The sequence below is a fragment of the Anser brachyrhynchus genome, assembly GCF_964034855.1.
Source record: "Anser brachyrhynchus genome assembly, chromosome: 5".
In the NCBI taxonomy this organism is placed as follows: domain Eukaryota; kingdom Metazoa; phylum Chordata; class Aves; order Anseriformes; family Anatidae; genus Anser; species Anser brachyrhynchus.
Genome location: NC_137699.1, coordinates 49,038,192 through 49,063,316, shown reverse-complemented (window position 1 = coordinate 49,063,316; position 25,125 = coordinate 49,038,192). Strand labels below are relative to the sequence as shown.

The 25,125-nt window shown below is 36.6% G+C and overlaps 1 protein-coding gene across 2 annotated transcripts in view; it reads left to right on the top strand.

The window, feature by feature from the left end:
- Positions 1–25,125, top strand: part of RPS6KA5 (ribosomal protein S6 kinase A5) — a 79,773-nt gene that overhangs the window by 40,766 nt on the left and 13,882 nt on the right. The window contains exons 2-8 of one of the 2 annotated variants that reach the window (XM_080596265.1): positions 7,618–7,745; positions 8,423–8,506; positions 11,792–11,895; positions 18,327–18,477; positions 20,649–20,810; positions 22,071–22,196; positions 22,920–23,053. In XM_080596265.1, the coding sequence (XP_080452391.1) occupies positions 7,674–7,745; positions 8,423–8,506; positions 11,792–11,895; positions 18,327–18,477; positions 20,649–20,810; positions 22,071–22,196; positions 22,920–23,053 (833 nt within the window). In that variant the 5' untranslated portion in view covers positions 7,618–7,673. The remainder of the gene's footprint in view (positions 1–7,617; positions 7,746–8,422; positions 8,507–11,791; positions 11,896–18,326; positions 18,478–20,648; positions 20,811–22,070; positions 22,197–22,919; positions 23,054–25,125) is intronic. The other variant, XM_080596264.1, reaches the window with a different exon arrangement.

The window sequence follows — 25,125 nt, the reverse complement described above, 5'->3', positions numbered from 1 at the left end:
AAGTTGGTATGAGAAATATTACTGCCCATGCAATAGAGGGATTGACCTTTACTTTTAAGTAGATGGACTGTATCTATACTAGATTTAAAAACCTTGTTAAAACTTGCCATGCAATTTCAGAGTAGCTCAAAGAGCAATAAGAATTCCTCTTGTCTTGCTGGGTCATAACATTTTGAAACCTTTCTAATGGTGGAGTCAGATGAAAAGAACAAAGCATTTTAGTTTGCCAGCTAACAAGTTTAGACAAGCCTAGGAATCCCATTAGAATGTTGCTGAAATCTGTGGAAAAAAACGCCAAAACACGCATAATAATTCTGTTACTTCTCCATTACAAAAATATGATGAACCAACGAATAGTTCTTGTCTGGATTGGAGAATTTTTCAACTGAACGTGTGAAGAGTCAATCCTGAGAGCAGCTTGGCATGCCTTAGGCTAGCTTTGGTCTGGCTTACCTGGTTCTTCCCTTCTGTTCCATTGTATCTTCCTGTTCTGTGTAACTACATGTTACTCCACTGCAGATATCACTTACAGAAATGGTACAAAACCTACAGCATTGCATACCAAATACTTGCCTTTCTTTAAAAACAGATGGCTTTTTTGTGAAAATCTTATGCTTTTTCAGTCAGTTCTAAAAATTGCCTTTCCCTTTCTTGTCAATTATTTTTAATAAAGAGTTTTTTCTCTAAATTCAATGATTTTATATATAATATGGCAATTTACACGAAATTTATCAAGGGTTTGGCTTTAACTTATTATCCAATATCACCTAAAGGGTAGCTTATTTTGCCAGATCTTGAGGAAACTGCCATCACTTCCCCAATCAAGATGTAAAGCTTCCTTTATGCTTTACTTGCAAGTCTGTTGGTGAGGGCCAAGTGCACAAAACCCTTTTGGTTTGAGACCAATTATATGTTTATGTATATAAAATGAAAAAAACAGACAAAAAACCCCCCACCCTCATTATTTAAGGAAGATGCAGTTTCAGATTTTAGCCTACAACTACAAAGGGTGTTTGCTGACAGATAGAATATATGTCATTAAAGGCTGCATTTTGACTCTGGAGGTTGTCTTTTTCTCTGGACCAACAGCACTTACTGTTTCTAAGTTTTGTTTCTGTCTTTTAGTGTACTCTCTATTAAACAACAACAACAACAAAAAAACAGGAATTCTTAAGCTATTGAGTTGCATTCCTGGAATATTTTATTATAAATTCAGAATCGAAGGAAATTAAAATCCAAACAATTTAGTAATGGAGAAGTGCCCTTTACCTTTACAAACAGCTTACACTAGATATTAGATACTCTAGGATTTAACAAAGCCTTTTGACTCTATGCTAGCGTAGGTTTTATGAGCAAGGAGTTCCTGTTAGAAAATGCATACAGTAACATTTGGAGAAGACTAGCATTGTTTAAAAACAAACAAAAAACCAACAAAACAACAACAAAAACTTGGAAAATGCATTTAAGGAGTCAAATTTCACAGCTCAAAGGAGGGTGATAGCAGTGTGGCTTCAAAATGTGTCACCTCTGATGTTCAGGGTAGTAGTCCAGCTTGGTTAAGAACAAAGTATTTGCGCATTAAATGGTCGGAGAACAGAAGCAATCTGTTCTTTTTCAAAGGTGACCTTTCATGCAGCTGGAGAAGTGGATCTTAATTGTGAATGCTGAAAAGAATGGCTTCACTGAATACTTGGCTAATCCTTTGGCTAAAATATGTTTGCACAAAGGCTGTTGTGAATAAAGTAAGCCGTAGGACTGTAGGACCCGAGTGTCTGCTGTGGAGCAGTGGTGCATGTTGTTTGAATGTAATTTGTCAAGTTGAAGAAGTACTTGAAAGGCAATATATTTGAATGTTAAATAATGTCTTCAAATGACAGAATGAATGTGTTAAGACACTTGAGGGCTTTCCATACCCGTGTTCATGCTTTGGAGACAAAATCACAAGCACTCACGCTCTGAAGCATTTTTTACAAAGCAGTATTTGGATAGCAGATACTCTTCTTAGGTTGAGTGCACATGTGTAGAACAGCACTCTTGGAACATGCCTCAATATTTTGAGCTAGATACTTTAGATCCAGTACTTGATCATTCTTTGTAGATGTGTGTTTTTTTTTTTTGTTTTTGCCTCCATAGGTGTTTTGTTAGCAAGCTTTATTCAGCTTCCCTATTCCAGCATTCACACCTCTTCATATTTCTTTCATGTTTTTGTTTGGGTGCTTTGCTTTGGTGTGTTTGTTTTTTCTCAAAGCCTCTGAAACAAAATCTCAGGTGCGTTTAAGACTTTGATCTTTCCCTTTGTTTTTCTTTTTGTTCCTGTTTTTCCAACAGGCATATGGCTTGCTCCAGTTTGCTCAGTCTGTCCCTTGTACATACAGCAAATTTGGCAACTGCTCATGTGGCTGAACTTCATATAGATTGTGTGTTTCTATTGATGTGTCATCTGGCTACCTGGAGAAGTCTAAATTGAAATCTAGTTTTCTTTAGTGCTCAACACCAACATGTTGATGACGCCATTGACTCAGGAGGTACTCAGCACATCAGCCCTTGGGCCTTCAGCCTTTCGATGTGGGTTATCTACTTTTGCTTTAGAGCCTCTTCGAGTTCCAAAAGCTGTTCTCTCTGTTTTTATTCAGGCTGACTTGAATGCCCTGTCTGCCATGCTGTAAGCATGACAGTCACAAGATGCACTTTGCAGTTGTGCAGATCTCAGTTTCCAAAGGGTATGGTTAACTTAATTTTTCTTAGTCCCTGAACTAGTGAGATTCTCTGCTTATTGGAGGAGTTACAGTGCTGTGTATGAGCCCCTTGGGAACTTGTCCTCGGCTCCAAGATGACGTTTTTTCTTTACCAATACTGTTTTGGCCCTGACACTCAGCCAGTCAACATGTGCCTTTCTATCTGTAGCTCTCTTCAGCCAAGTATTGCAGCAGCTTGTTTCTCAGATGCAGATCTTCAGGTGCATGTGGTGAAATAACGCAGGCTTTCACCCCCCTGGGTGTTTGGAAATACCTGTCCTAGCTGTTTTCTCTGCCTTTTCTTTGCCCATTTCCCATGCCCTTTTGGATGTGTTAGGGCATCAAATCAGACGTTTTCAGGACATCTGGGCTCTGAGGCTTTTTTATGTCACTGGAAACTAACACCCAACTAGACATAATGGAGTAGCTCTTTAACTAAAACGTTAGCTGTCAAATGGCAATTTGGACCAGCAGAGGTGAGTCTTTTACAAGCATGTTGTGTATTCCTGATTCCTTGGCTCACCTGAAATCTCATTTAATTCCTGTGGTTTGCTTTGAAGCTTATTAGAGATCTCTGGATGCTTAAGTTCTCTTTCTGAGAGTAGAAAGGTTTATACATGTTCTTTCTGGAGCTTTAGATAGCTTTGAATGCCTGCCTAGCATTCCTTGGTTATAAAGCAGGGCCAAGTGATGATACCACAAGATCATCAAGAGCATGATGGTGCAAAGTTTCCATTCTTCTCTCAGCACTTCCAATTGAATTCTGGAGCTAGATTTTTTGATCTCTGGAAATGGTATAATTTGTGGTCTACCTACCATGCATACTCTTAGCAAGGAAGATGCTGCTCTGAGGTTTTTTTCTTTGTCAAAATGATTGTTTTCCAGGGCAAATAATAATCTGCATTGCATCTCTCCGTTGTGGACAGTCACAGTCTAATTGTTCTAAAGCTGTTCAGTGGCTGGGTGCTATCAACGTTTCTGGGTTTGAAGTTAAATATGCTCATTTTATTTGATGAAAGAAAAGGAAAATGGGATATAGGAACAAGTATTCCAGAGGAAAGGCTGCAGAGATCATACAGGTGTGGTATTAAATGTACCTTGACTAGTTAAAGCAGTTGTGTTTCACTAGGACACTTGGATCAGGCAGAATAATTGCTAGGAACTCAGACGGAGGGCTGTGCCCTACCTTTTTCATATTGCTGTATGTGGAGTGGGAAAAGTTAGAGATCTACTCTCTCCACATATGGAGTAGGAAAAGTCAGAGATCTACCCCATGTGTCTATCCCATTTATTAGAAATGTTTGGAAGGTACGTGTAGGCACGTGAACAAAGTCTGTGTTTAGCTCATCTCAAAGAATAAGTGGGGGATGTAACCTGTCTTTGTTAAACCATACATCTGCTAAATTAAAAAGTGAACTGCCTGCTTATCCAGGTGACCCTATCTATGTTAAGTGACAAACAACTCCAGCAAAATTCACTTTGTGTCAGTGGCTTCACAAAAAGTTAGTGTGCTCTTAGGCAGCTAAACTATTTGAAGTAGCCACTTCATATACCTTCACTAAAAACTAATGCTATTGCACAAGAATTCAGAATGATGTTGAACTTGGTGAAGAAAAAGAACAAAACCAAATAAAAAACAGACAGTGTGTACCAGAAGACTGAAGGCCATCTCCAAATCATCTGTGAGCTTGGAAGCACTGCTGATTGGGAGCAAACATAATGACATGCTTTCAGTGACAAGGTCAATATTGTCATACTGAGTTATTAGAGGTGGTTTAGCCACACTTCTCTTTACTTCCTTTAGTGTCTAATTGCTTGATGTTCTGCAGCTCAGATGAGGGAACCACAGTGCTTAAGGCATGCGTACTGTGTGAGGAAAAAGCGTTCTGCCTTGTGCAAAAAATCCTGAAGCTCAAGTATTTGCAAGATACTCCTGTTCAGTGAGAATTCATATGCAGAATCCAAATTCAGTTATTCAATAATTTTCTTTCTTGTCTTACTAACAGTTCCATGTTGTGAGATGAAAGGCAGATACTGGAGTTTCAATTCATGTTATAAATTTGCATGAACTGTAAATTTGTGGGGGAGAGAAATACAAAATAGGGTTTGGTTGTGCTTTAAAAAAATAAAAATAAATGAGACTGCATATTTGATTTGTAAGTAAAATGTGATTTCACAAATGACTGGTGAAATACATTATACAGTGACTTTTTGTCACAGAATGACGATGGTTGAGGTTGGAGGGGACCTCTGCAGGTCATCTTGGTCAGGCCCCTGCTCAGGCAGGGCTGCCTAGAGCCGCCTGCCTGGGACCATGTCCAGGTTTTGGATATCTACAAAGAGGGAGACTCCACTGCCTCTCTGGGCAACCTGTTCTAGTGTTCAGTCACCCACACAGTGAAAGAGTTTTTCCTTGTGTTCAGGCAGAACTTCTTGTTCTGTTTGTGCCTGTTGCCTCACGTCCTTTCCCTGGGGACCCCCGAACAGAGCCTGCCTCCATCTTTGCAGCCTCCCATCAGGTGTTCATGCACAGTGAGGAGTTTCCCCTGCACGGCCTCTTCCCCAGGCCTAGCAGTCCCAGCTCCCTCAGCCTCTCCTCATAGGAGAGGTGCTCCAGTCACCATTTTAGGGCCATTTTAGTGCCCGTTCACTGGACTCTCGCCAGTATGTTCATCTCTCACTTGAACTGGGGAGCCCGGAACTGGGAAATAAAAATAAAAATAAAAAAATAAAAAAAGGAAACTGTGTGGTTGGAGGTAACATTCTTTTAAAATGCCTTTTAAACCCACATGTAATGCATACCACTAAAGACTACTAGTGACTCCCTACGTTTAACAATGACAAATATACATAAGTAATTCTGGTGAAACTTAATACTGTAAAAATAGTGTTCTGTATGTAACACTAGAGGTAGTTGGTATGGCTTGTGATTTAACAAAACACACCATACCCAGAAGAGTATCTAACAAAGAAACGTCCACGCTTTGTGACTTCAACTGTCTGAATACAGTAATTTCTACCATGTGTCAGGAAGACAAATCAGTGTCAATTTTCATTGGAGTCAGAATATTTTGCCTTCAGTGTCAGCTTTATTTATTTATTTATTGTTTTGGGGAGTGCTGAAGTGTAGTTAACTAAGAAACTAAATAATTGATAGCAGTTTGTTTTGTCTCCCTGTAACAGTCAGAAGCTGGTTCCATCAGGGTGTCTGGAATATGAACGTTGATGTATTTAATGGCAAATCAGTGTTGATCTTGAAGAAAACGTTCAGTGGGTCCATTTTGTTTTCCTACCTAATATTAAACTACAATCTACTACACAATTTCTTGCTAAGAACCCTGCTTGTGATAATCATCTGCTTTCCTCTTCTTGGCTTTATTCAGCCTTGAATTTCAGCAGTAGATTGCTTTTAAACTGAAAAGGAAGCAAGAGCTAAAGGATACAAATACTTACCTATTTGGAATAAAAGTTGGTATTTTTATAAAGCTTACTACAAATATATCCTGGAGCATTCAATTTATAAAGAACTGTTTGTCATTTACAGTATGACTTCTTTTGGTATTGAAATTTAATTACACAAAAATATTTTACAAAATACAGTGTCAATTTTTTAAGCCTTCAAAATTATCTTGGGAGTTTTAAAGATTGAATTTTGCAAGGGACAAAAAATATCTCAGGCATGAATTTAAGAAAGAAAGAATAACTAATTTTCAAATACCATTTTCAAAATTCAGTCTCATTAAAAGATAAAGTCTGTTGAATGGTAGAAGGTGAATTATTGTTTTTATTTTTGATGTTCTAGAGAAAAGCTAAATATAATTGAAAATCAGAATAACCTTTATATATATATATATATATATACATATACACAATTTTTTGATAGTTCCTCAAAAAAATCTACTGGTCATAATTTTGTATCTTTTGAAATGTTTTCAGTGGGCCTTCCCACCAGCACAGGTATATTCCCATGCTGGATACTTGAGATCATAAGGGGTCTGCTGTACCGTGGTATACGTTTGTATCTAGATCCCCAGCCTCTTTCTCGTCATTGTAGTACCTTGAAGCCTAGTTTTACTACACTCCATAGAGACAAAGAAACATAATTTTGAAGATAACTCACTGAATTTGCAGCTAGCTAAATGATACAGTTTTCATCGCTTTCTTTTGATGTATCAACATTATCAATTGTTTTCGTGAATCTCAGCTTGGCTGCATTGTCTTTTGCAAGGGTACTTTGGGCAGACAGCAGGTGAAGGAAGGTTTCAGTTTGTGTTTTTCACTCCCTTTCCTTTTCCTTCCACCCCTTCTTACCTCCTTCCCTGCTGCCCCAGCCGAAGGAAGAGCGAACGGAGGGATACATTAATACCTTCAGGTTGGCTAATGCCAGGATGGAGGGCTAGGAATTTCTGACTTACTTTTTTGTTTGGTTTTTGCTTTTTATCACACTATTTTTCTTCTAGATAACAGGTACTTGAAAAGACAATAAAAGAGAAATGATAGTTGTGTCAAAAGAAAGTGGTATCATGAAAAGTTTATCATTTTATGGCTTTGTCTCAGAAGTTGATATTTCAAGTTAATATTTGAACCAAATGAGGCCAAGAACTATTTTAAACCCAGAATTTTACAAAAACAAAAAGCCCAAACCCACAAAAACAGTCACAGTGTCTGTATTTTAATAAGTACAGTTTATGAATATGCTGTTGGACTGTTTATTTTTTCTGCCTCATGGTAGCACTGAGCACTATTTCTAATTTTTGGAGCTTCCTCTCATTAGTGCAGTACAATCTTTTATGTAGCACCTGTTTTAAACTCCAAATCTGCATCTACGAATGTAAAACCTGACTTTTGAAATATTTGCTTTTTTGAACACTCTTCTTTAAAGGACCTGTCAGGATCTCTCCCCCAAATGCTAGAAGCTTGAAGGATAAGGGAGGAACAATGTTGCATGGCCCAAACACATGTGCTTTCGTCATTAGCAAGGTCCAGCATGACCTCATGTTGACCTCAAAGGTAAATCGCTCTCAGGGAACAATTATACATGCCTGTGAAAGCAGCTTAGTTTTGAACATAATCAAAACAATAACTTCAGTGTATAGAATAAACTTAAATTTACAACTCTGTCTGTCTGTTTCTCTTTCTCTTTCTCTCTCTTGTCTCTCTCCAAGTCTCTTCTTGAGAGAACGTTGGGTTTTTATGTGCATTTTGTGAAAGGGAATTACTTTTCTAGAGGTCATAATAAATTCCTAAATACGGAGAACCCAAAGGATCTTTTATCTAATTTAGTCAAGTCATACATCTTACGATGAATCGCTCTTTTTAACTTAAACATTTCATTTGTTTAGAGTATTGATATTGCAGCCTTCAGAATGTGTCTATGTTGCCTTGAGGAATGATGTATAGATCATTTAGACTAATAGGAATGTATTTAAATATCAATACATTAATTTTTGTGTGCTTATGTTAGACTACCACACAAACTTATGACATCTTATTTTTTTTGTAGAAGACTGTAAATATTTTGTAGCATTGTGTGATACATCTCTATATATGATGGAATATGATTTAGCTAGCAGTTCTGAGCTATTTGGAGAAGAATTGCTGCCAGCATCTTGGAACTGTTAGCCAGATATGTCCCATATGATTTGGACAATATAATCATTTGATATGAATTTTATTTTCTTTGCTAGAATGAGAGAGCGTATTCCTTCTGTGGAACGATAGAATACATGGCTCCAGATATTGTAAGGGGAGGAGATACAGGACATGATAAGGTATGTTCTATCTAAGTTTATTACTGAAAAAAAGTTAATTCTTTGGGCAACATTATTGTTCAGTTTGAGTTTTTCTGTAGAATGTGATAGTGTCTTACTTAAACGTGCCTTACTTCAGGTTGTCCTAAAATAGATTATTGCCTATATTTAAAAACATTGGCAGAATTTATTTTCAGTTTGAAGTTAGTTTTAAACCAAAGTACAAGGCATAATTCTAAAGCTGTTGAGGCTCGCTTGTGTTCTCTTTGAATCTTGTTCTAAATGTGCAGTGGGACAAAAAAATTTAGCTCATACTTGCTTACTTTTATTTAAAAACTGTTTAGTTTGGAGTGGAAAAACAACTGTTTTGTGACTAATTCTGATATATTTTTACAGTTGTACATCAGGTAAGTCTATTACCTTTCTGGAAGTCTTGAGTGGATTATTAATGTAAGTTTGGGAAATATTCTCAGATTGTCGAAAATTAATTCCATTTAGCTTGAGGCTAATTTTTTTATATGAATTAATGTCAGTAACTGATGGCAACAATTAAGATGACCATTATTCACAGATGGAACTCAAAACAAACAAACAAAAATGTCACAACTCTATTCCACTGAAAGAATTCTACAGTATTCCTAGATAAATTATTTTGATTGGTTACTATACTGAGAAGTTTTTGAGAATATATTATCTCCATTTTATTTTTTATTTTTTTCTATAGATTGTTTTGTTTTTCTGTTGGGGGTCCTGGAATATAGTTGATTACAATTCATCTTAGAATTGCCTTTTTAAGCACTGGAAAATATTATGTCACCCTCTATCTCCTTTTCCTAGATTGCTGAACTCAGTCTGACTTTGCCTTAGAAGGTTCTTTCTCTGTTCATTCTGCTTCTGTTTTGGTCTGAACTTGCCTGCAATATTTTTTTTAAGTAGGAAACGCTGTAGTGGGCACAGTATTTCAGCTAAGTGTTGGCAGTTTGAAGTACAGCAGAATGACTACCTCCCTGATTCTTCTATTAGACATAAAATGGAAAATTTGATTTGTCTTTTCGCTTAGTCATTGTCTCACACCTCCTTTTGTTTCACTATAATCTTTACATTTTTTTCAGAGTACTGCTTACTTCATCATTATTAAAATGGAATTTTACAAATTTATGAATCTAAGCTCCATTTCCTGCACTCTGTATTTCTCCTTAGTTTAATCTTGCCAATTTCAGAGGATCTCTCCAATGCGTCAGTCACTTTAAATTGTGTTTTTTTTTCTCGAGTGCTTGCAAATTATGTACTATTGCTGCTATTGCTGATCTTAAGAGCAATCTCTATACTGTTATCTTTTATCAGTTCTACTTGATGTTTTCATGAGGTATAGAGCAGAGCCGTATAGTACACTTAAAGAAATAGCCTAACAATTTGATGGCAAGTGATTGACAGCTGTTAAATAAAGGTGTTTTTTCAGTTACATATGTGCTGGTAATTGTTTACCGTACAAATTCTTGGCTAACTATTGACGATGCTATTTGGCATGGTGTTTGAAGGTTTTTAGTGTATTTTGTATTTACTGCTTATCTAGCTACCCAAGGTCCTATTTAAAAAAGAGGAAATGAGATTGCCTTAGTATGCTATGCTCTTGATAAATCAGTGTGTTTGCTTGTAATCTCTTCTAGATAGCTATCTTGTTTGTATTAAAAACTTGCTCCAGATTTTTTTTTAGAGTTTGATTCTGATTCTGCAGATCCTCCTACTCTTTTGGAAAAACACACACTTCTCCTGGGATCTTCTCTGATCATTGTGTATTTGCAAGGAGAATTACTGACAGTACAGAGACTTCTTCATCTAGTTCCTTTAGACATTCTTGGATGAATAGATCAAACATCAGATTTTGTGTATCTTGAAAAAAAAACAAAACAAAACAAAAAAAACACAATCTAAAGTAGGAAGTCAACTTTTTCGTCATTTATTGGTTGTGTTCCTGTAATGTATTAATTTTGTCAGCACAAGTAAAGCAGAATTTCAGTTTCATGGATATGCAAATTTCATGGAAATAAAATTGAGAAATTCAAGCACCTGTAGTAAAATTAATTTTGTTTAAATGACTAAACTGCTTCCTTTATTTTTCATAGTAGTGTCTTTCATTACAAAAGAGAGAAAAAATTCTTTATGGATATGGAGCAATTTTTTTTATAATGAAGAAAGTTTCAGAAGCGACGTTGGGTATGAGAGTATGGAGTTAATATGAGCATTTTGTCTCAAAAAATACTTTCCTCTTAGAAAACCTCTGTTTTCTATCCCCAGATAACTTCCTATCCTTGAAACCATATAGCCTGCTCCAAGTGTTGGGATAGTCAGACAAAATCAGAGAGACTGTAGCCATAGATAGGATTATCTGAAGACTTTTTTTAATGTATTGGTACTTTAAATAAATAAAAATAATAAACAATAAATAAAATGTTATGAGATGTCAGAGAGATTTGTAATATGACAAGGGGGAATGCTTTTAAACTAAGACAGGAGGTTTAGGTTAGATATTAGGAGAAAGTTTTTCACTCAGAGGGTGGTAAGGCACTGGAACAGGTTGCCCAGAGAGGTTGTGGATGCCACATCCCTAGAGGCATTCAAGGCCAGGCTGGATGCAGCTCTGGGCAGCCTGACCTAGTGGTTGGCAACCCAGCACAGAGCAGGGGGGTTGAAACTAGGTGATCTTTAAGGTCCTTTTCAAGCCAGGCCATTCTATGATTCTGTGATTCTATGATTAATACATGGGAAGCCAAAGATAACATGTGTTGCCATGCAATATAAGATGAAATTCCGTAGCATTTCAGGTGTCCTGATTAACTGTGAGCTGTAGACCTAAAGTGTGCTTTTCAAAAGTTCCTTAGTTTCATTCTCAAGCTCCTAAAAGCTCAGGTTCCACTACTTCATAGCAAGCTTTAGTTATTTCAAGTATGTATAAGCTCCATTACTTCAAGTATGTTTTAGAATTCTTATTGTTTCCCAATGTTAAAAATCAAAATTAGTTCTGGGGAAAAAGTCAAGTGAAACTTTAGTAGCCAGTGGAAAGACTTCAGCTTGAGAAATTAATTGAAGAAGCTGAGTGAAGAGCTTTCAAAGTAATTGATATAATATAGAAAATACATCTAATCATTACTGCAATCCTTCAAGCTTTATGTCCAGGTTTGCCTCAGTTGTGAATAGGTGGGCTGTTCCTTTTGCTAGCTGTTTACTGGCTGCAGTGTTTTGTTCCTCCTTTTATTAACAATTTTACTTAGCTCTATCATAATTTACATAATTACTGTTTTTCTATAGGCTGTTGATTGGTGGAGTGTTGGTGTTCTTATGTATGAACTATTAACTGGAGCGTCACCATTTACAGTTGATGGAGAGAAGAATTCTCAAGCAGAGATTTCTAGGTAAGGTTCAAAACAGTACGTTAGATGTGCTTGCTCACAAATTGATGCTTGTGCTATAATATATATTTTGTGAGAATTTTGATACAGAATTTAGGAAGAAAGAGCTACCAGAGTAATACTTCATGTGTTTTGGTTCTGTGTAACAGAATGACATCTGAAAGCAGACAGGTTACTTCAGTGATCTGCAGAGGTTAATAAAGTAGAACTGACCTTCATGAAAGACCTGTTTTGTTTAAGCTACAGTAGAACCACAGCTTTGCTGCTGTCCAACCCTATTGCATGTTTACTGTTGAAAGGGAAGTCAAATGAAACACGAAGCTATATGCGAACAGAATTATCACATTCAACATCTTGATACTGAATACTAAACTAAATACTGAAACGTACTTAGCTGGAGAGATTTTTGTCTTTCTTGCTAGACCCCTCCATCGTATAAGTTTAAATTACCAGGATTTACCCTACTCCCACTTTTTTTTTTTAATGGGAATGTTTATTTTGTTTGTATATGACATGAAACAAAGAACGGGATCCTTTCTAGACATACTTGCATATTGATAAGAAATGAGTATGAAATTAAATAACCTATACCATTCTTGTATTTTACATATAAACTTTTTAGATGCACGTTCTTCAGGATTTGATTGTCTTTTAGTAGGTTCTTTTCTACTCTTGAATATCTTATTTTTTTCTCATAATTTATGGTTGAATTCAAAGATGAGAAACTGCAAGGCTGCCAGCATCCACCCTCTGATGGCTATTACTCTAATTTCTGACTGAAATTTTGTTGTGACAAGTTGACTGCCTTTTCTTCCAGGTATTAATGTTGTCCTTTGGTATGCTTTTATTCTGGTTGGTGTTCATACTACGCGTTTATATTTACTATACATTTGTATATACTGCACAACTTCTCTCCATGACTATCTTGGATCTATCTATTTTCATTTCCTCTCTAAAATGATAAAAAAAAAAAAAAAAAAAAAAAAAAAAAACCTGAATTGCAGATAATGTCATCAGATATCTGTAGTTGCCAATGGTGATGAAATCACTAGCACTGGCAAATTGGTACAAGCTTCTTTCTTGATAGCAGAGTTACTCTAAACACAAATTGTATTCCCTAACAGCAGGCTTAGAGAATTCAGCTTTCTCTTAGACACCAGCCCTGAAAGCATAAATTCCATGGTCTTTCGTTTTTGTAGGTTTAAGGAAACAATCTTGTTCTGGATGAATCCAGGTCCTTATCCTATTTTTACCTAGGTGGGAAATAATCTCAGATATTTTTGTATAGAAAGTTTATTTCTGTGTACGTCACAAAGGCTGTTAGGTTTGAAACCAGAGTTTTGATATGAAATATGTCCCCTATGAACAGTTTAGTTGTTCTGTCAGAAATAGTTGGTGTATGGCTTATACCTTTTTTTACGCTATCTGATGAGAGATTGTGTTCACTTCTTTTATCATACCTTTTGGACAGCACTGTGGACTTCTCTTTCATGGTGAGTGCTACTTAATTGCATACTTTGTTTTCCCTTATGTTAAAAGCCTCTGTCTCTGAAGGCTCTTTTTGTTCACATTCTTGGTGTTATGGGTTACTAATCTTGTTAGATTTTTTTTTTCCACAGAACTATTCAAGTGTATGTCCATTTCGACTATCCCTTCTCCCCTTACTTCTCCCTTCTCCCCAAATCTTTCTTTCATTTTGGAGAATTCTGGACTTGCATTGCCACAAAGCTGTGAAAGGGCCCCATCCTTCAAAAACATAGGCAGGTGCTGTGTTTGTTTTCACTTTGACTGTGATTTGTAATTCTGGCTTGAAAGACAGATCCATTTTTGAGTTCTGATTTTTGAGGATCTTGTCATATGTACAGGTACTTAAAATGACTATGAAGTTTTTGGAGCATTATTTTGCTTCTGTGCAACAGCTTAGAAAATCTTATCAGCTTTGGGGTTATGAATAGATATATATCTGTCTTTTTCCACTTGTGTACATCTATAAAATCTGTAGAAGCATGTGGTGCTGTTTTAGCATAATAATGCTAATTGTGGCCTATGCTCTTTATCTGACATAGTTTGTTAGAATCTATTTATGCTTCATAGAGAACGGCTGAAATTTGACTATATGTTAGTTGCTATAAGGATATTTTGTCTGCAGTTCTGCAAGAAACCTTTTCTTCCTTAAACCGTCTGGAAAATGCATTGCAGGTATGGACTAGGATGCCATTCCTTATTCTCCACCTGTAAAGACTCTAGTGATTACTAGATCTTTTCAAGGACAGAGCAGTTATTAAATTGAACTTGTGATCTGCGTGGTATCTTCTGGAATTTTGTCCTTTTAAGTGCTTAAAAACAAGCAGAGCTTATAGCTACCTGCAGTTCACAGTGTGTCTACCCTTAGTTGAGAGTCCAGAATCCAAGCAACGATAGGAGATAATGCAATGATACTTTTCTAACAGGTAGCAAGCAGTGTGTAAGGAGATCTTTTCCACAAGAAGGAAACCATTTGATGCTAAATGTGAATCACATCCCATCAGTGACTCTGCCTACAGATCAATTCAGCCTGTTGGTAAAGCAGATAGTTTCAAGAAAGTTGTAACTATTCCATCAAAGTTTCTGACTTGCCTAACGCTTGCAAGAACTGGGGTGCACTGTTCCATCTGCTCAAAGGTGGTACAAAAGAATCAGACATTGGTAGTTCTGAGATGACAGGGCATTCAGTAGAGTTGTTTTCAAACCTGAAGGTGAAAATTCTGCTTTGGAAGCTTGTCCCTCTACCCTTAAATAGGTTTACAGCTTGAGGTTGCTTTCTCTTATTCCCTGAGTATTAGGATGGTTATGTATCTTTTTGGTGATGCTTATGATACACAGTTACGAGGGCACTGATGATAAACTATGGTAACAGTTCTAGCCTAAACCTAGTGGGTCTCATGGTTAACTAGGTTGATCCTTTCAGTTTTCCATGATCTAGTTGTGTCTTTCACCTGTTGGAAATAAAACCATAAGCTTCAGGTTTTGTGCTTTTGATATTTTATTATCATCACTTCCACAGTCAGTTTGAGGCATCTGTTTTCAGGCTAATCACAGACGAAGGTGAAAGGGAGCTTCTGTCTCATAATGACATATTTTATGTTGAGCAAAATATTTTTTTCCTTCGTCTATAAAATCTTAGATTGACGTATAATGGCTACCAGTTCCTAAACTTTTTCTTCTTCCTTCTTTGTAAGTAGTTTTTTTTCTCACTGTTAAGATTTTAAACAAGTTACATAGTTACGATTTCAAATAATGAATTGACATTCGTTTGTTCAAGCATCTCATCTTAAGTGAGTTGTCAATAGCTTACGCTTTACTTTTCAAAATATCACTCAGTAGATATATTGAATAGTTGTTTTTACAACATAGTTTATGGATTGGTCAATGTAATGCTAGAAGATAAGTAGATAAAGTAGGACCAATTTGGAAATTTGACCTATTGGCCAATTGCCAATAGAAGTTTTCATACTCTCTGACATAAACTTGATTTTCTCAGCTATGCAATGCATCAGAATTGTGATTAGTTAAGCTGTTCACAAAGTTAACTAAAATGAAAAATCAAGAAAGTATCTTTCTGCTTCTGGCTAATGGCATATTTTCCCTCTCCCCTCCACCAGTAGAAGTAATCTGCTCTCCTTGTTGGAAAAAACCCTATGACACAGTCTTCATGAGGCCTTTATTGAGCATTGCAAGGGCATTCCTGCTTAAGTCCTTAAGACTATAACCCTAGAACAAATGAGGTCAGAATCCTCTTCAAATTCTCTTGACACTGATATCTTAGCATAAGTCTTTACCACATGCCTTTTGCATTTATGGTTGGTTTTAAATACCCAGCCTCCTGTGGAAGGAAGTTTTCGTCAGCCAACAAACATGTATCCCATCTCTGTTGCTTTAGTGAAGAGCAGGTAAGAAACCTGTGCTCAGTCTATGTAGTTTTTAATCTGGGAGATAGGAGAGACCAGTAGTGGCAACTGAATTTTTTCATAGCAAAATCAGGCAGTTCCTCAGATGATTTGTCAGGCTCAGCAGCTTTTACTAACAGGTAAGGCTATGAACGATACTGAAGGAATGGCTCTGAAGATACTGATAACCTGTAAGTGCTTCTTGTCTTTAAGGTGTCCTTCCCCTACTGTATCTTCCACTCACTGAAGACAAAACATCTCCTCCTTATCATTCGTTAGCATCTCCTTCTCATTATCATGTATGTTCTTGGCCTACAGTACTGATGGGAGAGACTAATCAATATTCCTGGAAAACAATACCAGTGGGGTTAGCTCTTAGTTCTGCAGTCTGCCACAGAGAAGGATAAGATGACCAAGTAGTAATCATCTTCGGGCACCTGGAAGTGATCCAGGACTTTAAAGTGATTAGCTCCTTGCCCTATGCAAGTGCTTTCAGAACAGCCAGAGTGCTCCCATCAGCAGGGCTAATCTCACCTCATCCCAATTCAGGGGGAACATACTGGTCTAGGAGGAGCACAAGGTACAGCATAGTAGTCCTCCAGCAGCTTTGACCACAGTAGCCACTTGGAATATTTAATTGCTCCTGCTTCCTTTGCCTACTGTTAGTGGACTGCTTAAGTATGAAGTGAAAAAGAGGATGGAAGTGATTCAGAAAAGAAAATGAAGGTTGATGCAAAAGGCCATATCTCCCTTTCAGAAGCGCAGACATCCTAGCAAGGACCTTGATATACTGGGCTTCCTTGTCAGAACACTTTATGGGCTACGGCTACACCCCCCAATGACTTGCCTTTCAGCACAGCACTTCACTAAAGCCAGACTAATTGGTCTCCCTTTACTTAATCAAGCTACATGATTAGTCTTCACCAATGTCTGCTTTCTTACATGTTGATCCCATATGGTCTTTCTTTTCTGGCAGCTTGCTTTCTGTACTAATTAATGTGTATACAGCTTCACATATGTAAATTCTGTAACTGTAAGTAGTTCCTGGAACTTCTAAAGAAATTGGTATTGTTCTTCGCTACTTTTGTAGTGTAATCCTATGAACTGGTTCAGAGCATCATTGTTATTTTATAGTACCAGTCAGCTTCAAAAATGTTTCTGAAGGAATGTCACTAGCATGTATTTGGGCACTGGGACAGGATCCCCAGGGAAGTGGTCACAGCACCAAGCCTGCCGGAGCTCCAGAAGTGTTTGGATAGCACTGTCAGACACACTGCTTAATTTTTAGGTAGTCCTGTGTGGAGCCAGCAGTTGGACTCCATAATTCTTGGAGGTCCCTTCGAACTTCGAATATTCTGTGATTCTGTGAAAAGCAGCGTACTTGCAACCTTGCAACAGCATGGTGAATTGCTGCCTACTGTGTCCTAGTCTCCATTGTAGTTCTTCATATGAAACACATTCTGTATCTCTTTATTAATTTTGTTACTCGTCTCTAAAACCTTTCCAGTCATAGTGCATCCTTTCAAGAGGAGGCTGCAGGTACTGCACACAGTATACAAAGTGTGGACAAACCTTACATGCCATAAGTGTGTTTTCTGTTTGTTCTCTTGATTTTCTAATAATTTGTAACATTGGAATTGTGGTTTTGACTGCTGTCAAGCATCAAGTTGATGTTTTTATGGAGCTGTCTATTGTAGCTATATGTTTTCTTTTGGCTAGTAACAATAATGTATGTAGGAAGCTAGGATTGTTTTTGTCTCATGGAGTAAGTCTCTTACGTAAACCGAAAATTAGCTGTCATTTTGATTGCCTTGCTTCATGGAAACCTCCTGTAGTTCTTCATCACCTGTCCTTGCTCTTCAGGAATTTAGGAGACAATTTCTGCTTATGCTACTCATTGCTCACCTTCCTTCCCAGGTCAGCTAGGAGCCTGTTCAACGGCACAGGTCCCGGTACAACACCCCTAAAATAACATCTACTTGTAATTCTTTCTGTCGCAAGAACTGACCATTTACTCTGATCCTCTGTTCTATGCCTTTGAACCAATTATTATCTATGCTAGGGCTGTTCTTACCACATAGCCCCTTAATTTCCTTAAAAAACTGAGTTACTTTACTAAAAGCCTTTTGTAAATCCAAATGGTGATTGATATCAAATCACTCTTGCCTACTCCTTGTTTAACCCCTCATAAGAACTCCTAAAGAGTCTGTGTGGAAGAACTTTCCTTTACAGAAACCAAGCTGACTTCTTTCTGTTGGTGCTTGGCCATGTGTCAGTGAATTTGACCTTCTGTAGCGCCTGATTTATCTATCTAATTTACATGTCTGTTTTTCCTCAGATATTCCTTAAATAAATAAAAAGATAGTTGGTTCACATTTGCCATCCTTCTATCTCCAGGTACCATAGACAATGGAAGGTTAAGTACTGTCATTAGTATGGTAACTCTTAGATTTAACGTTTAACACATTAAGTAATTACCAAATAAATGTTATTTTGTTTGTTTTATAGGAGAATATTAAAAAGTGAGCCACCTTATCCACAAGAAATGAGTGCACTGTCTAAGGATATAATTCAGCGTCTTTTGATGAAAGACCCCAAGAAGAGATTAGGTTGTGGTCCAACTGATGCTGATGAAATCAAACAGCATCCCTTTTTCCAGGTAAAGAAAAAAGAAGTTTCCCCAAATAGCACTTACTCTATGTTAATTTCTTTGAAATCCAAGTCTAAAGAAATTCCATTGTTTTGGTAACAGAGTAGCTTACAGGTGTATTAGTTGCTTGAAGAATTCAATTGAAGTTAATAAGAATATCCATGTACTTGTGTGTATGGTTTTTGTGCATGCTACAGCAAGGGCTTAGTAGCTTTTTAATTTCTTCTGTGTTTGTTTCTAACACCTATTTGAAGCAGCCAAAAGCTGTGCTAGTTGAACCAGAAGGTTTAATGGAAAAACTCTTAATTTATATGTTGTGTATTGTTTTTTTAAAAGAAAGATTGCATTAATATTACTACTGAATTTGACCATTGATTAATTTCACCGTTAGTGATAAAGCCCTCTTCTGTGTTTTCGTTTGCTTAATTTAATCTTTAGTCTTGTTTAGTTGCTTTTAATTCCGTGCAGATTTCAGTGTGTTAACATTTGGATTTAAACAATGATGAAAAATGTATTTGCATCCAACAGCTGTATTGTTCTATACATTGCTGTTAAAATTGTGCTTTTTTTGAAAAAACTTAAGTGTTTGTGTTGTTTCTGAAGTTAATTATATTTCTAAGTACTGTCAATTTTGGAGTATTTAAAATTGGTATTATAAATTAGACCTTTCAAATAAATATATTCAATGTAATTATCATAACATTTAGCATGCGCGGTATCTTGGCTTTTTAACATCTGAATTTCTTCTCAGGTCTTCTGTATTTCCTTCCTTTTATAGAGGGTCTGACAAATATCCATAGAGTTAGCTTCCTTTATTCAGTGTTTGTTTTGGAAGATACATATTTTCCTCGTATAGCACTTCCTATTCTTGACTTCATTTCAGTTCCATTCATTTATAGCAATAGGGCCATCTTCTAATGACCACCATATCTGTGCTCCCTCTTTAGCAATGTGTTTAAGTAAGAATCAAATCCAGAGGATCTCAGGGCTCCAGAAGCTGAGATTAGTAAATAAGGATAGGTATCAGAAATGAGAAGTTGAAGATATGGTATACATGCAGTATGGCTTACAAGAATATAAGTGGTGTTTCCTCAGAAATAATGGAAGAACTGTAAGGATAGTCACAGCAGTTATTTGGCTCATCTCCATTGTTAAATTTCTTTGTATTCTTTTTATGAGATTTAAATATAAATTTGATCATGCCTTTTCTTACCAACCTTTTGGCAAGAAAAAATTGCCCAAATATGTTGGTAAATGTTGAAACTTAGTCTCTGACATCTTAGGTAAGACTCATTTGTGATATACACTATAGTGTTAGTATCACAAGTACTTTGTTCTTGACAGAGGAAAAAATAGATTCATAGGGAAAGGTAGAATCTTCTACCTTCAATGGAATTAGACTGGGGGGGGGGGGGAAGATGAGCTTTTAGGCATAGAGACTCTTACATTTGAAATGTGTTTTGTATTATTTCTGTCTTTTTTTATGGGAGAGATTTTTCAGGGTTGAGTTTTTTTTTTTTTTTTTTTCCTGATCTGTAATGTTCTTGTCTTACCAATCCCTACTTTCAGCTGGGATGGTTTGAGTATTTATATCCCTCTGGTGTATGTCAATTATGTTCTTTGGCTGAATTGGTTTCTTTATGAGAATTACAGTATTGGAATCTCCACCTCAGGGGGGTTGGATTTCCACAGCAAAGATTTCTGGCAAAATAGCTTGCTTTGTTACCATAGTTTTTAATTCCTTCCACCAATCAATATCTTCCATCAGGAAGAAAAACAGTTTTAAAACAAACAAACAAACAAAACCCTCCTCTCATGCTCTAGATTTTCTTGAATCATTGCTGTAAAAATGTTTCCTTGAGCTTTCTTGCCAAGTTTATAGTGAAGCATAGTCTGAGATCACCACCATTATATTAAAATAATAATATTCATGTTCATTTTTGTATTGATATCTCTTAGGATATCTATAGACTGCTTTATTAAAATACAAAAAGAATGATCCTCTGAAGTACTTAATTAGTCTTGCTGAAAGGTATTCACATTCATGAGACTCATAAAGAGTTGTATTTACCCTTGTATTTTGCAGAAATAATTGCAAATAAGGTGGTTAATTTTGGAGAAATTTAATCTCTTTGAACGTATCTATTTGATTCAAACTTATTTTCTTATTTTTGGTCTAGAATATAAACTGGGATGATTTAGCTGCCAAAAAAGTATCAGCTCCATTTAAACCAGTAATCAGAGATGAATTAGATGTCAGTAACTTTGCAGAAGAGTTTACAGAAATGGATCCAACATATTCTCCTGCAGCAACCCCTCAGACTTCGGAAAGAATATTTCAGGTATTTTAAGAATTCATACTAATTAAAAAAAAAGCAAAACAGGTATTAAACAATTCCAAGTATATAGCTGAATGTTTTTCCCACCTTCTAAATTATTGGGAATTATCTGTGTAATTTCCAGTCTCAGTTCTCAAGTCTGTTTGTTCAGTGACTGCAAAATTAGAAAGCTGGAAACAGTTGTAGTGCAAACATAAAATTTCATGTCTCTCCATTCCCAGCTGAATGTCCTGCCAGCTGGACTAAAGTCAGTCTGTCCTTTATTGATTCTCCTTACCTTAAGAGTCTTGTCATCTTGCCTCCATCAACCTGGGCTACCAGCCTCAGCAACAGCATGCAGTTTGCCTATGTCCATATTATCCTCTAGTTGAGGTACTCTGGGAACTGTGATCTAACTGCAGAATTGAAAGTAGGTCTTTCACTTCCTTTGTAAGTGCTTTAATTACTAGACTACTAAATGCAGATCAGAAACAAAACTTTCCTCACCACCTCCTTCATGCTGCTAAAGAACGATCCTTACTTGCTCTGCAGAGTATGGATGTCAAATCAGATGTCAAACCATTCAAGTGCAGCCTTAAACTTGGAACCAAAACTGCAGAAGTGAACAGCAGTTCAGAGTGTTTTCTCTCCTCCCCTACCTTGTGCTTCATTGTTTTTTATTGGCTTTTTTTAGCAACTTAATGCTCGGTGTACAGGAATACAGCATCATATTTTGGAAGTTTTAAGATTTGTACTGACTATAGGAAGCCTTTATGCATGTCATAATACTATCTGACTCATCCTGCAGGGGAAGTCACAGCTGTTCTTGTTGTGCCTAAACTGGGCAAATCGCTAACGTGAAACTTATTTTGTTTTACTGTTTAAGATGGTTTGTTGCTTATATCACAGCATAAAAACTGTTTCACATCTTAACTTGTAGGTGTTCTGGGAAGCCAGCTGGTATGAATTATGAGCCTTTATCGCTACTGCAAAAGAACTGAAACCGAGCCAGATCTTTAGCATTATTTCCTTGAAATTTTGTATTGTTACTATTTTGTCTACAACTGTGGAGAATCATACAACCACTTCCAGAAAGACATCTGTTCACATTGAACACAGTAATAGCTACCCATCAATTAGCCAATTACATTTTCTGTATTACGTTACGACCATTATGATTTCTTTTAAAAATCTTTAGAAGCCTGTAGTGTTTTATACGCAATATTATCATTTGTGTGCAACAATTTCAAACTCTGTCCTTTTCTGATGTCTCTGATTTAATAGGGATATTCTTTCGTTGCACCTTCTATTTTGTTTAAACGCAATGCAGCTACAGTAGATCCTGTTCAGTTTTATGTTGGGGATGAAAGACCTGGAACCACAACTATTGCCAGAAGTGCTATGATGAAGGTAATAATAATATCAAGAGCTAAATTAATTTGGTTAACTTGGAACTGCATATAACTTTCAAAGCAGCAATCACAAGCTATGCTACAGATTACAAAATAGTCATTATGCATTTATCTGTTCTCTGTAATGGCTCCTCAGATGATCCAAGCATATAATTTGCATGTGGTACTATTAAGAAATGGTTGAAGTTTAGTCTGAAAGATGAGATGGTTGTCTAGTTTTCCTGAAGACTGAAATATAATAATAGTAGTAATTTGACTCCTGATAGTTCTTTTTCATCTAACCATTGTAGATATTTTTGAAAATACTTTAATTGTGTCAGAATTCCTTCTATGATGTATTTGCCCAAAAGTACTATAGTTGTGTGAATCCTTATAAGAACAGACACTATTGTGATGTCTTCAAACGAGCACATAGTTTTGTGAATAAATGTATGTACGACCATCTTTGATCCTGTTTGTCTGAATATTTTGTACCTTAAGCTATTGTAGTAGTAATACTTTGTTTAGTGACTGTTTTTTAATTTAAAGATATAGTCTTTGATTGTTAAAATAAAGTTTATGCATTTTATTAAATAGAAATTAAGATTATATTTTATCAAAAAGAGAGCTCTTTTACAATTTTAAATGTAGATGAAAAATTCTCACAAAACTTTACTCTTTGTCTTTGACTGTGTATACTAAAAGTATTCTGCAGAACTAAATACAGACAGTTTCCTAACAGGACTCTCCATTTTTTCAACATTATGAACTGGATCTGAAAGAGAAACCACTGGGAGAAGGAAGTTTTTCCATTTGTCGAAAGTGCTTACACAAGAAAACTAGCCAAGAGTATGCAGTAAAAATAATTAGCAAAAGGTATAAATATTCTATAAGACCATAAAAATATTTTCTTTGCTTACTGTCACCCATGGATTAGAATAATGCTCGCTACATTTTTGAAGGTGGAAAAATAATCTTAAAATATCCATTCTGAAGAATCTAGAGAAACATATAGTAGTAACCTTTAAAAATTTTGAGAGCCTTTTAAAATAAAATGTTTTTTGTTGGGGAGGACATGAGAAGAAGAGGGCTTTTCTGTGGTTCGTAATTGTATTCTACCTGTGTTTTCCCCAGTTTTGCTCCAAACCAGAGTAAGGTGTAAGTTCCTCTTGTCTTTAGACCTAAGTAAACTGAATGTAGGTTTATGCTAATTCCCTTTTCTAGGTAGTCCAACTGATTGTCTAGCCCATGGCTTTTAAGAAGTATCTGTAGTTTGGTTTCCCTTGGGTCTAATTAGTGTGTGTGTGTGTATGGGTGCACATGCGCACGTGTGTGTGTGTGTGTGTAAAATGTAATTAGACCATTGAGTTTTACATTACATCTGTTTCCTGGATGTTCTGAAGAGAACACCACAATGGAGAGGCAGCTGTCTCACTTTGCTCAGGGGGACCATCTGGTACTCTTCCAGAATAGATTCTTCTGGCAGTTTCTGTCCAGAGAAAAATAATGACAAAGGGCTCTTTGAGGATTGGATGGATTTTTAGCTTCATTTTGCTCGGTATTCATTATTAAATATGTCCCTAGCATGTTGTACAGTGCTGGCAGAAAAGGGAAGGGAAAAACGTAAATGTTCTACCATCAGAATGATAGTTCACAGGGATCTCTTCCTCCAAGACATTTGGCTGTACCTCTGTTTTTCCAGAGCCTAGAAGTAACTGTCCACCAGTCTTAAGTGTTTGTTCAGATGCTTTTTGAATGGGATAAGTGTGTAAAGCCAGCTTTCTAAGGTCTTCTGTGATTTATGGTGACATAGTCAAAAGTATTAGTGGAACCTACAGAGAGACTCAAATGACCAGGCACTAGCAGTGGGATTCAGTTACTTAAACACAGGCATCAATTTAGTGCCATTTTAGCATCCATTGGTGTCCTACGAGTCCTCCAATTTGCATCAGTCTGGTGACTGCTACTATACCTTTATGTAGATGGCTTCATGGCTGGTGTCTTCCAGGCTCTCCTATGCTTAGGTAACTGAATCCCATTCTAGGTACATATTTTATTCACCCTGTCAACTTCATTAATCAGAATTTCACTCGTTACATTGGGACCTTAGACAATCAGTATGCAGTAGACACCTACATTAGGTATTTTAATCGGAATCTCTGCCTTGTGTCTACATTCAGATTTTTTCTTTCTGTGGTGCACGCGGAGCTGCTGATCAGTATTCCCACCTCATCTTAAGGAGAAATCCACCTTAAATAATGGATTTATTGTTTCTAGATAACAGCAAACTAGTATTGACTTCTCCCAAGACCTGAGCTTTTAGGAATGACATCCCTGAGTGATATTACTCACAGGCTCTTTTGCTCTTTCTCCTTCATCTTGGTGGACCAGGCTAAATGAAGGTAGGAAGTGGTCTGCATACAAAGACTTTTTCAGGACTGAAGGCTGTGAGTGACTCAGAGCTTGTTTATGTAGTATTTAGAGGTAGCAATAAACCTACACACCGAATAAGTTGGCACAAACCAGCACGGAATAAGAAGCTGTTAAACAGTAAATAATATTGCTCTGAGGACCACATTAATAATTCTTTCTAATATGAAAAGCATGCTAGGTTTTTACTAACTTCTTGGCCTCAGTCAGACAGTCTTTTAATCCTACCCATTAAAGATACCAAAAAATTGAATCCCACACATAGGCAAACCTTTTCATGGTACTTGGGATGAAAGCTAAGATCAAGAGTTCCTCTGTGTTTTTGCTATGTTAGTACTGCTGGATCTGCCTCCATCCAACAATTTGATTTTTTTTTTTCTGTTTTTCTGAAGCCCCATGAAACAATGGATTCCTGTACACTTGCTTGAGTTACTGTTTCAGAGCTCCTGTTGATTTTTCATAATATTGTCTGTCTACAAATCTGAGGTGATAACTATTTATAGAGAAGAGATACTCAG